The 16,804-nt window shown below is 39.7% G+C and overlaps 1 protein-coding gene across 1 annotated transcript in view; it reads left to right on the top strand.

Moving 5' to 3' along the window:
- Positions 1-2,361: 2,361 nt before the first annotated feature.
- Positions 2,362-16,804, top strand: part of LOC108800446 (neurexin-2-like) — a 149,053-nt gene continuing 134,610 nt past the window's right edge. The window contains exons 1-3 of the mRNA XM_018572430.1: positions 2,362-2,458; positions 3,726-3,830; positions 11,416-11,517. Coding sequence (XP_018427932.1) covers positions 2,362-2,458; positions 3,726-3,830; positions 11,416-11,517 — 304 coding nt within the window. The remainder of the gene's footprint in view (positions 2,459-3,725; positions 3,831-11,415; positions 11,518-16,804) is intronic.

Below are 16,804 nucleotides of genomic sequence, written 5' to 3'. Positions count from 1 at the left end.
CACCCCACCATCTCATAGTCTGGCCCGTTTCCTCTCATCCCTCTCAATCTGGCTCCTGGCCCCCCATGTGTCCAGCATGAGACGAGGTGGTGGAGCTCCGGTCACTCAGTGGTGATGATTCGTCCCCACCTCCCCCCGGTCGGCTTACTTTCTCCTGGATGCTGTGTTCTGTGTTCCTTTGAGCACAGTGTCTGTCCTGCACAGGCCTCCTGGGTCTGATGTCAGCTGGTGGGGGCGGGGCCGGGGCCGGCTCCATCAATGTGTGATCTGCCTGGCCGCTCTGTGATCAGTTCAGAGCGACCATCGGGCATAGCTGACCAGGCCGAACAGAAACAGGCTGAAGGTGTTCGGGCCGGCCCGGCCCACCGGACAAGTGCCCGGTTTGCCCTATGGCCAGTCCGGCCCTGGTCTCCTACAGGATTCAGGAATCAGGCTATAAATTACTCACAAGTTGGTACATGACCCATCTCAAGCTTGATCAGATTGACTCTCGGTGCCCCAATGTTTGTTGTAGATGTCAAGCCCCAGAAGGCTCTCTTTTACATCTTTTTTGGGACTGTCCTAAACTCACTCTATTTTGGGACAAGGTTATAGATATCTGCTATGAACTAACAAATGTATGACTGGAGACCCTCTCTTGTTGCTTTTCCATATCAACTCCCTTTCAGTTGAAAAATACAAGAATTTGTTATTGATTCATCTTCTGAATGCAGTGAAAGCATTCCCCTCTTGTGAAGAAGGCCTGAACCCCGACAAATATATTACTGGTTTTCTCATGTTAATGAAGCCTCGTTGATGGAAGACCAAACTGCTGCCTTTGACTATACAGAGGAAATGTTTAGTAAGACTTGGTAAGGAAAACACAATATTTTCTGGAGATCCGAAACCACTAGCTAAATCCCTTTGTGTAAAGATTAGGCTAGTCCTGCATGTCTTGTAACCATATAGACTTAAAGAAAAAATCTTCCAGGGATAAGAGATCACTGAAAAAAGTGGTTACTTCACAGACCGGGACCAGCATATGAGTATAAATATAGTATTTTATTGATTACAAAAATATAGAACACCATCAATTTACTTCTTCCCCAAATTCCCAATAAAAAGGCAACATTGTCTGTAGCACTCTAGCACTCACTCATTCATTCCATGGGCCCCACACACACTAAAGGCAAGATTTGATTCCTCAGGATTTCAAAGGATGATAATTTGATCTCAGACTAATCACCAATTCTCACTCACAATGGAGGCCTTAGCAGTTGCCGTCCTTTGGATTCATGATTCTATATCAATGAGAATATATTTTTCTTCCTTATGTGAGAGAGGGTGATATTATTGCAGAGAGTTCAAATGGTATATGGTATAGTGCAGGGGTGCCCACAAGGTCGATCGCCGCTTCTCTGGATCCCCGCTGCTCTCCCCAGCGGGGATCCGAGAAGAAGTGAAGAAAACGGTGAAGTGAAGAATGGTGCTATTCATCTCCTCACACACATGAACAGTAGGGCCAGACCGCTCGTCCCCCTCCCCAGGCCGTATCTGAGCTCCCCCAGAGTCCAGGCTGGGCGTGGATTTTGCCGGGTTGGCGGTCACCTGGCTCCCACCTCCTTTCGGCTCCCGCTCGTTACGGCTGTCGGAGAGTTGCAGAGAGGACAGGGTGCTGGACGAGCCGGCGCCATCTTGAGTCCGCGGCGAGCCCGTCGAGCGGAAAAATTCAGTAAGTTTCCGAGGGCCTTTCTTAGATTTTCGTTCTCTCCGACGGTCGCTGGGGTCAGGGGCACACATGGGTAGTATCATGGGAGTCCTCTGTGCTAAGGATTCAGCCCTAGGATTTCAGCTGTGCCGGAGCTCCACTATCCTGCGACCATCCGTTGATGTTGATCTTAATGAGCTCGTCATTTGAAAAGTAGATCTCCAGACGAAAAATTGTGGGCGCCCCTGGTATAGTGGATTTCTTGGGAGCGAGACAACCTGTGAATAGGTTAATCCAATGATTCCAAATAGCTGTTGGACTCAGCCCGTGAATAATGTTCACATTGGTGTGTGTGAATTACTCAGGTCGAGAAGGATGGTAAAAGCTCTGCAATTCCAGAGATATCAAATGAGTGACACCGCTATAGTCGTGGCATAGAAAGTGAGGGGGAGACACCTAGGGTAATATTTCGTAGTGTTCCTGTAGTTGCCTCTATTCACAGTTAGATGTCTCAGACCGCATTCATTCGCCATGTTTCAGAGTCCTGTAGCTTGTTGCTTGTGGAGATATTTTGATCACGGTTGTCCCAAAATGGTCAAATGGTACTCATAAGAGGAGCAATCCATTTTTGGTCATCCTTATTATCACCGTTTTTGATAAAGTCTATAGGGGAAATGACGTGTGTGGTCACACGACTTGCAGATCAAGCATGCTTGGTCGACACGTTTCGCCCCGCCCACCGGGGCTTCGTCAGAACCTTGTGGATGACTGGTGAGTGGTTATCTTAAATCACCCTTTCACACCTGCTGCATTTTTAATTACATCCATTGTATATGCTTCGTGTCAGAGTTTGATGAGGGCTACACATTTAAACCTGACTGTCTTTCCTTTTGTAACAAAAGCACACAGAAGACCAGGACATTATTTGTAAATAAAATAATAATAAAACACCTACAACATTAAGGAATACATCTCAGAGGAATACATTTAGATGTAGTGTGTTATTAAGACCTGAGGGTAACATGGTATTAAGCCTATATATCCACATTTTCTCTTTCTGTAGGAGCACTTTGTCAAAGTCTCCCCTTTGTGAGGATAGGTTTAAGGCATAAATACCTTTCACCCTGAGACCTTCCAGAGATGAATTGTCGCAGTCCGCAAAGTGTACCGCTATGGGACTGTCTATGTCTTTATTTTTTATGTCCCTAAAGTGTCCGCCTGTGCGGATTCGTAATTGGCGTTTTGTTTTACCCACATACAGTTTTTTTTACATGGACATTCCAAAGTGTACACAATTCTGCTACTGCCACAATTAATATATTGAGTAATTTCATATGATTTTGTACCCACTGAATTTTGAAAGCATTTTGTTTTCTCAACATATGGGCAGACTTGGCATCTTCCACATGGATACATTCCCTTTATTTTTGGCATAGTGGATAAAAATGATGTAATGTTACAGTGAGAAGCCAGAGTGCTTCTCACTGTAAAATTATTCTGTCACAATCTCCTCCCCATGGATCTTATTTTACCTTTTCCAGGGCAACAAACGAGTAGTAGAGTGGTCTACAGAGTGTCATGGTTTATGGAGCGTTCCATTAGGGAGGGACGTAATACTTTCTTGTCTGATCCATGAGCAGTATGAACACATACCACATTTGAAGGTACCTAAACTTGTCTTATTTTCCATAGTATCTCCAGTCATGAAATGACTGTGTACCACTCAAATCTTATAAGATGGTAAAATTCTATAAAGTGTCTCCGGAGCCGTACGAACATATTTCTGTAATGTGGGATCACCCACCAACAAATACCAATATTTATCCAATATCGACCTGTTGATGATTTTGAAAAAATCTGGTAATAAATGTCACCGTATTATGTTGTATATCATGCAAAGGTGCTTCCATATGTGGGTAGAGTAGATCCATTCTACTTTTCCCTTTCACTTTTTTGTATGCATTTTTAAACATTTTCTTACTATATCCCATCAGAAGTAAACCTGATTGTAAATTTTTGTCCTCTCTTTCAAACTCAGTGTCATTTGTACAATTTCTCTTTAATCCTGAGGTACTGGCTGTACAGTATGCTTCGAATGAGAGGTGTGAGATGCCCACTATCCGCTCTAAAGATCGTACCCACAGTAGGTTTGGGGAAAAAGACTGGTCATTAGAGTCCAATCTGATTGCTTGGAAATATGAACATGCAGGAAAGGCACTCGGGCTACATCTAAGAACATCGTAAATTTAAGATAAATTGTGTTAGAATTGATCAACCCCATAAATATGGCTAAATCCTCCATAGTACCATCCCATAGTAGGAATACATTGTTGATGTACCTGCGCCACACTAAAATGCAGGACAGGTACATAGAGATGCCCACATCTGCAAACAATTGCCTCTCCCAAGCCCCCGGGTACAGGTTGGCATACGATGGGGCACAACATGTCCCTATCACCATCCCCTGTACCTGGAGGTAATGGGTATCCTGAAAAACAAAGACATTTCTAGTTAGAATATCTCAGGAGTTTAAGTATAAAATTATTGAATGCCCACTGGAACTTATCCCTTTCCGATAGAAAGTCCTTGCTTACTCGAATCCCCCATTCATGTGGTATACTCAAATATAGGGCCTCTGTGTTAATTGTGACTAGAAGCGCCTCCGTTGGAACATGCATATCATCAATAACTTTCAACAATTCAGTAGTGTCTTTGATATATGAAAGCAAACTGCTGACATGAGATCTTAAATGTATATCTACCAATTGGCTCAATTTTTCAGTTAGTGATCCCACACCAGAAATTAATGGTCGTCCCAGGGGTTTATGAACATTTTTGTGTACCTTTTTGGGAGAGATTAGAAAGTAGGAATTTTAGGAAATGCTATATTTAAAACATTATGTAACTATTTATTAATAATATCTTCTAAGAAGGCCTCTCTAAGAATCTTAACATACCTTATTTGCCGGCGTATAAGACGACTCGGCGTATAAGACGACCCCCTACTTTTTGTGTTAAAATATAGGTTTTGGCCTATACTCATTGTATAAGACGAGTATAGCCCAAAATAATGTTTAAATGCACCAACTAACCTCCATGGCGGTATTCCCGAGTGTGGCTCGGGGTTTATTTTCAGTACCATAAGTGGTAACCCCCGAGCCACACTCGGGATTACAGTCTCTTACCTTGTCCACGATCCCCGCAGCGTCCTCCATCTTCCGGGTTCCGTCAGCTACATACAGTATACCGCGCTGAGCCAATCACAGCAGGCTATGTATTCATTAATACAAAGCCTGCCGTGATTGGCTCAGCGCTGAGCCAATCACCTCAGGCTTTGCATTCATTAATACATGCTTTGTATTAATGAATACAAAGCCTGCCGTGATTGGCTCAGCGCGATATACTGTATGTAGCCGAAGCTACATACAGTATACGCGGCGTATAAGACGACCCGCGATTTTCGGGCAGTGTTTTTGGGTCTAAAAACCTATCTTATACGCCGGCATATACGGTACTCTAATTTTTAAATTCTTCAACTTTCTCTGCAAAAATGAATTTTGTACCATTCATTGTTTTTAATAATGCATTTACACATGTCGACTTATTGAGGGTCGTCCATAATCACAACATTTCCGCCTATGTCCGCTGGCTTTATTACAATTTTAGAGTTATTTTGTAGCTTACTTAAGGCTTGTCTTTGCTGTCTAGTAAGACTATCTGCTCTAGGCTTTGGTAATTTTAGGTGTTCTATTTTTTTGTGACCTGTGTGAGAAAGCCCAAACATTGGGATTTGTCTGAAGAGATGAGAATTTTTTAGATCTTATTCAAAAGTTAGAATTTTCCTGTGTAATTCTCTAAAGGTTTAATCATGCCCCCTGTGGGGATATCGGGAGATTTTGTCAATTATCTTCCTCCTCGTCTTCCTCACTATCCCCATGCTTGCTTTCCTCATAGAACTGTAGAAGAACCTTTCAAACCCTGAAATCAAGTGCAGTAAAGGATTTCATATCCTCAAACATTTGTTTCTCTTTGGAGACTTGTTCCTGCTCTTTGTCCTATAGAAATCTAAATGTTAGATTTCTAGCAAAGAGTTTGAGATCTTTCACTAACTCAAAGGTATCTAGCATACGAAGTGGGCAGAATCCTAAATATAATTCAAGAACTTTTATTTCTTCCCTAGAGATGTTACAGTATATAAGGGAATTTTAATGATGTTCAATTTTTCAGAATCTGGCCCCCCCTCATAAAGAATGGTCCAGGTTCCCTGATCTCTTTGACTTCTGTTTTTTTATTTTGGCTTAACAAAGGAGAAGAGGAAGGAAAAACAGTAGACAGAACCAAACTATTTGTTTGTAAGGAATGCTCCTCAGATTTATCCATAATTAAAGTTTTGGGTCTGGCTCCTCCCATATATTATGAATTCTCTATATATATATATATAATTTTTTTTTTCATTTTGATAATTTTACACTTTCAATTGAAGTTGGTCTGGCCTGTCCTCTTTCCTTTCCCATGTACACCTGGAAGAGAGATAATTACTGCCAGCGACTTAGTATAGCCAAACTCATTGGGACAAGGTATCTGGTTTTGTCCCTCTATTTCTAATACATGTTGAATGAGTATTTGGATGTTGACATTTTTGTCTCTATCTCAACTGCTCTGCTTTGCATTTAATATGTTGAAGAACCTCCTGAGGAAGCTAGTGACTCAACATTGCGAAACACATAGACCTGTTTGCTGCTCTCGCCAGTAGGGCATTTTGTGCTTTTTTATTGTAAAATGAAATAGAAAGCCTCCTATTCTTCCTGAGGAAGCATATGGAGAAACGCATCAAAGATCGGGCTACCCCTATCTGAGGAACCACAATTTCATGAGTGTTGATACTATTGAATTTATACATGTTTGTGATCTATTGGTTTATTGGTTTTCTTCCCCTTGGGGGGCCCGGGAGGTTATAGTTGGTTTGTGTTAGAAGTGTACAACACCTATGATCAAGCGAAATTTGAGCAGATGTTTCTGTGGAACTTTTAATACTTTGAAACAAATAAAATACAAAGATTTTATTTTAAAATTGTATGGACAACAATTGTGTGTTTTGGTACCTTTTAAAACCCATTACAATTTTTGTTTGCACTAATACATAAATCCGGAGAAAAACTATAGATCAGATTCCACATCTGCTCAAGTAACCCCACCATTGAGGCCACCATAGTAGCTGTGATGTTTGAGAAAGAGAGGAACCAGCTATATATTAAGGTGAAATAGGAAGCCATCCAGCAGCCAATATCAGTATTGATAGCTGCAACCAATAGATCACTCCCCTGACCTAAGGCAGTCCCCTTATGATGAAAAAAGTTTTAAAAAATCAATAAAAAAACGATAGTTTGATTCATAACAAATATCTCCCAGGTCTCAATACAGGCAGCAGATGCTCTGGATGACAATAGTGTTTACAGCATAAACAATTGACGAAAATAGATTATTTTTCATGTGCATTGATATGTAACATTAAAAAATGGATTTTGACTTTGAGCTTTTTCCTTTTCACTACTTGACATAACAATTACACCTGAATTCTATCCTTTTTGTCGGAAGGCTTTCTATATTATGTTTTGTGTTAGAGTACTTTTTTTTATTATTTCCCTATTTCTGCTCAACTCTATAACCTTTGGAAAAAAAATATGCGTTTTAGAATCTGCTACCAAATTATACTCCTGTCTTCCCCAACAACAAAAAGTGTATATGTTAGTGTAGACTGCTAAAGCTATAAGTTATATGGTGGGAAACTGTGATATCCCTGAAATGAAGAGCACACTTTTAAGGTAAGTGTACCATAATGTGCAAGTACCTTACCTTAAAAGTGTGCCCTGCTCCAGTGCTTTGCAATGCATTTTCGCTCGCTTCTGGGTTCCCAGGTATCCTCTTTGGTCATTGGGTGACCTCTAATGATGTAGCTCCTGCACATGCTCACAAGAATTAGATACTCCCTAGCATCAGGCCCATTTGTGGCATCTCAGAGATGCCATGAATGAGCTGCACATTTATTATATGGGGTACACAGAAAAAAAAAAATACTAGGGGAAAGGGTAGAAATGTCTTGCTTGTGTACTTGTGTGATACAATTTATTGCACCAAAGCACCTCATTATCAATTCCCCCAATTGTTTTAGCTGCTAATAAAGTTAGGCAATCCCCTGTATTTATAATGTCAGGCAGGCCTAAAGGGAGAGCCAAAGGTTCTGCACATGTAGCTACTAAAGGGTGATCTAACTTTTATTTGACAATAAAACCTGTCCGGTCTTGCCCTCTGAAATTAGTAAAACTGTTTAAATACTGGGAATCAAGTCTTTACAATATTTCTGTCTTTTTTGTGAAATAGTACACACTAATTTTGATTTTTTGATTAAAACCTGCCTGGTGTCTATCTCGGAAACTGCACAAAAAGGTCCCCAGCACACTTTCAAGGAACATGTGTATAACCAGCCAGCCTGCCTATGCCCTATGATTTTCTCCCCTGAAACTATGCCTCCAGTGCTGTGGAGCCAAACACCAGATTTAATAATAACATAATGGCAGCTATGGCAAAGGGAGGACCAAATGGGGGTGCTTTGAAGCACACTACTGTTGCAAAAGTGTGTGGTGACATGCTGCGCACAAATAGCAGCTTTGCCTGGTTCAGCAACATGTGTCATACCAATTCCACATTGTAGGAGAGCAGCCATCCTTTCCCATTTGTTTTTTTCCCCATCAGCTATGCCTACAGTGTGTTGCATCCACCAACCATCAGGAAATGCAGCAAATAACTTCTTTACCTTGCATCGTCTGAATGGGTCACTTTGTGCTTCCTTTTTGATAGTGGAAGTAGATTCCCACATGATTTTCCCAATGTATCAAAGAGGGGTTACCCAATCTGCCTTGAAGCTGCCCCAACCCTCCTCCTTACTGCCAGCACCTCAACCCTCCTCCTACTCTTCATTACCCCAACCCTCTTCCTCCTTGTATTCCTCCTCTGCCTCATGGCATTCAACATGCTGGTGGAGGGCAGGGAAACTAGGACAAGGATTAGCAAACTAATGGCGACGCTGCAGTGTAGCTCAGGCCACAAATACGGCCTAAATGAGATGTTATGCAAAGTTTGCATGGGCAGCTGGGCATGGTGGTGATTTATTTTTCCCCCCACTTTTACAGTGATGGAGCAGAAGTCGTTAGACAGCCACATCAAAATCAGCTGACTCCTCATAGGCAGTTGATGGGAATATGGCAAGATTAGCAGGGGAGGAGGAGAGAAAGGGTGCAGGAGCATTACTAAAAAGGCAAGTGACTGCTCTGAAAAAGGGTGCATTAACAGGCCCAAAATAAATAGCTTTCATGCGCCCGTAAGGATAAAAGAGTACATTGGAAGGCCCAAAATACCTGGCTGCTATGCGGCCTTGAGACTCAGAAGGAAAAATTTGCATTAGCAGGCCCAACAAAAATGGCTGCTATGTGTCCTTGAGGAGGTGGTGTAGAAAAAGGGCACATTGTTAGCACTATGCAGCCTTGTGGAGGTGGAATGCATGCATTTTGTGGCCAACTTGTCTCCCATTGAGCCCTTTGGTGCATAGTCAGGTGTTTCCTCATGTATGTGGTACCCAAATGGCTGCTACTTTTCTACAGCTGATACACTGCAGGCAGAGGTTGCAGACCACAACAGTGCTGTTGGCAGTAGACATGGTAAAAAAAGAGCTATACTGTAGAGCTCTTTCAATTTGCTGTTTATTCATGTGCTTTCATGTACTGTCCTGACACTTTTCAATTTCTACCAAAAACATACCTGAAGTCTATATTTAGAATAGATGGGGAATAATCCGAGATATGGGGATGGAATTGGGCTTGGAGAATGTGCTCTTATGGTTTTAAAGTGTTGTGATTTTAAGACAATGCAGTGTTGTACTGCTAAAAAATATGAAATTGTTGTGCTGCTGGCCAATTTGTATGAAGTTGAGGGCTTTAACTTTATTTGTTTACACCTGAATAAGAAATTCAGGTGTCGTAACTAAAATATTTTTTAAAGTTGTAATGAATCAGATTGGAGTGACACTGATGGCGTATTTAAGCCAAGCAATAATAACAGTGACAAATCATTAAATAATAAACAATGAGATTCCCAATTACAATGTGAAATAACATAAAAAGTCCATAGGAGTTCATATGAGTGAAACCATGATCATTTGAAAATGCATTCACATGTGATTTAGTCTTTGCTCCTCCACCGTCTGATTCCACCACATGAACACTCAGTGAAGTGCTGCTCACCTTGATTGTTAGACCATCACACAAGGTCTAACCGTAATGTTCCCCCTTATGCTATATGAGCCAGGTGGGGATTTACCCTCATAAGAATCCACTTATGAAAGTTCTCATATCCTTCTTTGTACGTACTCCAAGGATCCCAATGGTATATTAGATCAAGCCAAAATAAAAAAGGGTACAGACCATAGTGCTCTTCGTAATACTTCGTAATTGTACTTTTGTAATGATTGCTATATACAGTAGGAGTACCTTGATGGGGTGTGGAACTCAAATATTTACCAGAACGCCATTCAGTGGAAAGAGAAACCTGGATATTTCTCTGTCAAAAATAATTAAAGAAAGTGTATTCTTGTTGTTCTTTGTAGATTGTTGGCATTGCTCCTGCAGTATGTAATCTTTTCTTACATGCAAATTTTGGTATAATCAAAGAATGTACTGCTTATTTCATTAGATAATCCTGCAGATTTTTTTTTAACTCTGGTATATTTGTCTGCTGAATAATGCACATTAATATTATTTTGAAATGTGTATAATGATATGTATTAATGTTGCAGCATAGTCAAAATGATAATGTTATGGTTTGCAGTGATATTAAATTAGGCTCATTGTGTATATACAAATATATTTCCTAAAAGCACAATTTTCAATAATACTAACATGTTTTACTTAATGTTTGCCATTAAGGAAATATGAATTTGAATTCTTGTTGGGAGAAAGTAAAATGTCCCTACCAAATTTGTATAACCTTTGATGCTTTAGCCATTACAAAACTGCACCTGATTCTTATCAAGTAACACTGTGATTTATGTACTGTATAGTTTTGAAATTAAACAGAATGTATTTTTATAAAATAATACATAGGATGTATCATAACTGTAGCTGTTAAACTTTTGCATACAACAGCTGGCTTCCTTTGCCTTACGTTGTATATTTTCTATGTGTGTTTCCATCCTATTGTATATATATGAATATATATAAAGAAAAAGCATTTGGCTCTATTTTTTATTGTTTTATTTTTTTCTAATTTGTTTTTCTTGCTTTGTTTTTCTATATTTTTGTCTCTTTCTGTAATTTGTTTCTTTTCCGACTTTGTTTTTCCCAATCTCCCCTTTTCCAAATGCTTTTTCTTTCTTCAATGAAACCAAAACTAAACTACCATATCTCTCTGTTGTTTGTTTTTTTTTTTTCTTTCCTTCTAATTTTTATTTTTGGCATCTCCCCCTCCCCTTCCTCGCTGCCCTTTCTATATTTTTCCTTTACTCCCAATTCTCCCAGCTTACCCATGAAAGGGGTGAGATGCCTGTCACAAATTAAAAAAAAAGAGACCCATCTCCTAAAACATGAACTTTTAAATTGTGGCATTTTAAGAAAAAAGTTTTTTTATACTTTTTAATTTATTTTTTGTGACGTTTCTCTAAACTTGTCGTTTATTCGTTTTTTCTTTCTTCCTCTATCCCCCTCCCCACTACCACTCTGTTCTGATTTTATTCCCATCCCCAAAATCCGAAGTTCCAGCACATCTGACGTTAAGCAACCAAGGTACGGATTTAATCCACATTTTCTTTTTTTTCTTACCCTATCCCTAAATTTCTTCTGTTAAGTTTTTCGTCCTTCATTCTGTCTTTCTCCTTTCCAACTTTCATAATGCCATATCTGACTTTCATAACCTCTCTCTTTGCTCCATATGTGTCTCATGCATCACTGGTTTCAATCACTTGCCAGTATCAAGTTCATCCATTTGGGTAAAATACACTTGAGAGAACTAATGTTGTTCTTTCTTTCTCTCTGTTGCTCTCTTTTTTTCTCTCTCTTTTGCTCTCTTTCACTCTGTTCACTCTATCTCTCTCTCTCTCTCTCTCTCTCTCTCTCTCTTTTGCTTTTTCTTTCAGGTTCTATTATTGTTTGTGTTCCTTTCTCTCTTTTGTTCGTTCTCTCTCTCTCTCTCTCTTTCTTTCTTTCTTTCTTTCTTTCTTTTCTTTCTTTCTTTCTTTCTTTCTTTCTTTCTTTCTTTTCTTTCTTTCTTTCTTTCTTTCTTTCTTTCTTTCTTTCTTTTCTTTCTTTCTTTCTTTCTTTCTTTCTTTCTTTCTTTCTTTCTTTCTTTCTTTCTTTCTTTTTCTAAAAAAGGACAGATCAATTAGAAACTAATATTTTAATGATACATGAAAGCATTAAATATTTGGTACCGAGGGCAGTGGTGTGCAGTTACCTATACCAACCAGATATGTGCATTATGTTTGCACACTGGTGGCACCAAACCTTTACATTTCAGTGTGCGATTGGTTTTGGCATTCAAACTAAATTTTATTTAATTTCCAAACATAACAAACAAGTAATCATAACTAATCTAACTTTTTTTCTATAAAGTGTTTCCCTCACATTTATATCTCACAGTTCACCAGAGAAATGTTTTATTCATGGACAGAATTCTTAATAACATTCTTTAGTAAGTATCTACCCACTTTAAGCAGGATATGACTAGAGTAGAGACTTAGAATTAAACTGTAAACTGGAAGACTTTAACTGTATAACTGGGAAATAATGACAGACAATATTGAAGCACATGACAGAAGTGTAATGGGCTGTGGACAGAGTGCCAGCAGAAGGCAGCAGCATTAGAGAGACAGAACAGTAGAAACAATGCCAAAATTATAATTCAATATATTAAAAGTGGAGAAGATAATACATGATACATAGATAAGGTCTGTTTATTTATAACACAAAGCCATGCACTGTAAAATTACAATGGTTAATGAAATGTCAAATAAAACATGTTTTTTTTACCAAGGAAAAAGCAAAAAATATACATGTAACAGAACACAACAGATCAAGTGAACATAATACCATTACTAAAAAGCCCAGGGGATTGATAAAATAAGAATAAATAAGCATATAATTCTGTGGTGCTTTAGGATACAAAGTATGAATTCTGAATTAGCTATTGTGGATCCAATCACGTGGAAGGATAAATCCTTTTTTTTTCCTTTGCCTTTTTGTTTCACATGATGGGGTATTCTTTGCAAAGCAAATTTTTATTTTCACTTATTTACTCAGCTAAGTGAAAGGAGAAACATGCTCTACTCCTTTAGTAAATCAACTGCTAGTACGGTGTAAACTAGGGATGTCCCTATACCAATACTAGTATCGGTATCGGGCCGATACCAGGCATTTTCACGAGTACTTGTACTCGTGAAAATGTCCCGAATCTTAAGGCCGATACCGGCCCTTTACATTTTCAAAAGAGCTGCGGCCGTCCAAGTTCCCGCACGTGTGGGGACCTGAAGATAGCTGTCCATGGCAGTGCCTGTCCGGTTCTTTATCTCCTCGTCCTCCTTCCCGGTGCAGGCACTGCCATGGACAGCCCCGGGGCGGAACTACTGCCCCGGGGCTAGAAGCTGGGGTTTCTGCTGCACACTGACAGGATACATGAATGCTATTCTGTCTTAGGGACATGTATCCTGCTTTGTGGATATGTATTTTCAGAATACATGTCCCCAAAGCAGAATACTATTCTGCCTTAGGGACATGTGTTTTGCTGTGGGGACATGTGTTCAGTTCTAGTGACATCCGTATTTAGCCCTAGTGAGAAACTGCCCTAAAATCATCAGTCTGTGTTGTTTTAGAAAAAAATGTCACATATCCCTTTAAGAAAAAGTATCGGTAATTGGTATCAGCAAGCACATGATTGACAGTACTTGTACTTGGTCTTAATGTGGTATCGGGACATCCCTAGTGTAAACACATTCATAATACTCCACATTTGGGATACACAACCGAAAAAGCCAGACTGTCTTTTGTTAGCTAAAATCATTCAGTGTTTTTTGGGGGGGGATCATGAGTAGGGATGGTTTTTAAAAATTGTATTTTTTAAAAGTGTTTTTTTCATTGATACATGTCCCCCAGGGCAGTACCCGGATCCCCATACACTTTTTATGGCCAATTAATTGCATATAAGGCTTCAAAATGGGGACATTTAATTTTCTGAGTTCTACCCCCATAGACTTGCATTGAGTTCTAAGTTTGAATTAGAACTATTTCCCTGTTCGAAAGTTCGAGTTAGAACCGAACACGGGGGTGTTCGGCTCATCCCTAATCATGAGAAAGCAGCCTAATGCACCATACCCACACAGTTTAAGTATAACTATTTTAAGAAAAGATCAGCTGCACAAGAACCAGTGTTGATGAAATTCAACGTTTTATTGAAGTAAATCCAAACAAATTCCAAAAAGAAATCCAAAGTATGATATGCAACATAATTAAGCCCAGGTGGTGAAACGCATGAGAGGCATTGGTGTGGGGGAAACTCATGGTGGTGTACAGGTTGCATATCATACTTTTGGATTTGTTTTTGGAATTTGTTTGGATTTACTTCAATAAAACTTTGGATTTCACTTATGTGGTTCTTGTGCGGCTGATCTTTTGGAGATTGATTTGAGAAGTGAGAAGCACACTTAAGCCTGCACCCAGAGTATGTATTAATTGCAGCCATGGATAGAATTGGAGCAGTGTGTTCATAGAGTTCTTATACATTTATTTTAAGAAAAGGATTGTGTAGCGCTGTGAAAATAAAGTGTCATGTAGAACTAGTATCAACAACTTAATCCTTGCATCTACATTAAAATTAATAAAATCCCAACCTTATTGTATATAACTCTCATGTATATAAATAAATTAAAACACACAATATTATAAATGGACAAAAGTGCTTACAAATAAATATATAAAAGTGATTGTGTGGTCATCCCTGTAAATATGTTAATAAAGTGCAACTGTATTTAGTCCATATAAAGTGCTTCAATCATGCAAATAAATCCAACGATGATGTGTTACTGGTGCATCCACTCATGTTTTAGATGTATAAATCATGTCTTCACCCATGTAGAGCGACAATATCTGCCTCTCACCTTATGATTAGACCTCTCAAATAGAAGGTCATAAGCACAATACCCCGTTTGCAACCAGGAAGGGGTTCTGCTGCCTTTGATCAGTCAACAGGTCAATTCACAGACTCCTCCAATGTTTGATTTCAATTAATCCAGTAGATGTCACTCATCCACACCGAAATAAGAAAAGGATAGATCATCGCATAGACCAATGCATAGTCCAATATATGGATACACATATATTGAACTGAATTAAACTTTGGAACAAAAGCCTGAGGATTTAAATGTACATGCCGCTAAAGCGTATTCAACTTGATGTGCGTGTTTACGCTATTTACTACGAAATTGTGCTAACGCAGTGTGAAAATCGTGTGAACGGAAGCACAGGCATACGCAGCTGGCTTCTCCAGATCTCCACATGCCAGTGCTCTTTTAGAGAATAATAAAAACATGCATTTGATGACTTCACACACAGGATTACTATGGCGCCCCCTGGTCTATGCGATTATCTGTGTCCTTTTCTTATTTTGGTGTGGATGAGTGACATCTACTGGATTAATTGAAATCAAACACTGGTGGATTCTGTGAACTGATCTGTTGACTGATTAAAGGCAGGAGAACCCCTTCCTGGCTGCAAACGGGGTATTGCGCTTATCTTTGAGAGGTCTAATCATTAGATGAGAGGCAGATATTGTCATTCCACATGGGTAAAGACACAATTTATACATCTAACACATGAGTGGATGCACCAGTAAGGCCTCAGTCACACGAGAAAAAGCCAGCACAGAGCTGTTCTCATGCATGGTTGTATGGATGCATGGTGGTATCGGGCAGCTCCCTGGAAGGACAGGTGCTGTGTGTGATTAGTATGCAGCTCCTGTCCTTCTCTATGGAAGTACGCGGCTATATGCCACCCTACATCTGTGCGGGTGCCGGTGTCGCGTATGGCCGCGTACTACCATAGAGAAGGACAGGGGCTGTGTACAAGCACACACAGCACCTATCCTTCCCGAGAGCTGCCCGATACGGCCGTGCACACAGCACGGAGCTGTACGTGCCAGCCTTTTCTCGTGTGAATGAGGCCTAACACATCATCGTTGGATTTATTTGCATGATTAAATCACTTTATATGGACTGAATACAGTTGTACTTTATTTCCATATTAACTGGGATGACCACACAATCACTTTTATATATTTGATATATTTATTTGTAAGCACTTTTGTCCATGTATAGTATTGTGTGTTTTAATGTATTTATACACAAGATTTATATACAATAAGGTTGGGATTGCAGATGCAAGGATTATATTGTGGATACTAGTTCTCTGTGACACTTTACACCATGCCCGGACAAGATCCGGACCAGAAAATAAACAAGCTCTGCAAGTCAGCGCTAAGGGCCGGTTCACACCATAAACAGTGCGTTCCAGAGCAGTCAGCTGCTGGAACGCAATGTACTGCATCCCGACCGGCTCCCTGCATCACAGTGCAATCACCCGCACCAGTACGCGCGGCACATCAGTGCCTAGGTTCCGGTCCTGTGCAATCTTAAAAAGGGCTGTAAGCACTATTTTTTCAGATCACACTGGACCGGAACGCAGGCACTGAATGCAGGGAGCCGGCCGAGATGCGATAAAGTGCGTTCTAGCAGCAAACAACTCTGGAACGCACTGTTTATGATGTGAACTGGCCCTAAATCTGAGTTTATAAAGAGAAACAGAATTTAAGAGTTTTAACCTCAGAATTCTAACTTAAAGTCAGGATTATATTGATGTATTTGTTCTTTATTGGTTCCTTGGGCTCCTCCGTGTAAAATTTTAATATTTTACTAGGAGAATCAAAACAGAATAAAAGTGAAATTAAGAAAAAAGCTGTAGATGTGTGTATATACTGTACATATATATAATATATATATATATATATATATATATATATATATACGCA

The sequence above is a fragment of the Nanorana parkeri genome, unplaced genomic scaffold (assembly GCF_000935625.1).
Source record: "Nanorana parkeri isolate BGI_ZX_2015 unplaced genomic scaffold, ASM93562v1 scaffold2029, whole genome shotgun sequence".
NCBI lineage: Eukaryota > Metazoa > Chordata > Amphibia > Anura > Dicroglossidae > Nanorana > Nanorana parkeri.
Note: the sequence above shows the minus strand (reverse complement) of the source record. Positions and strands in the feature narration are given on the sequence as shown.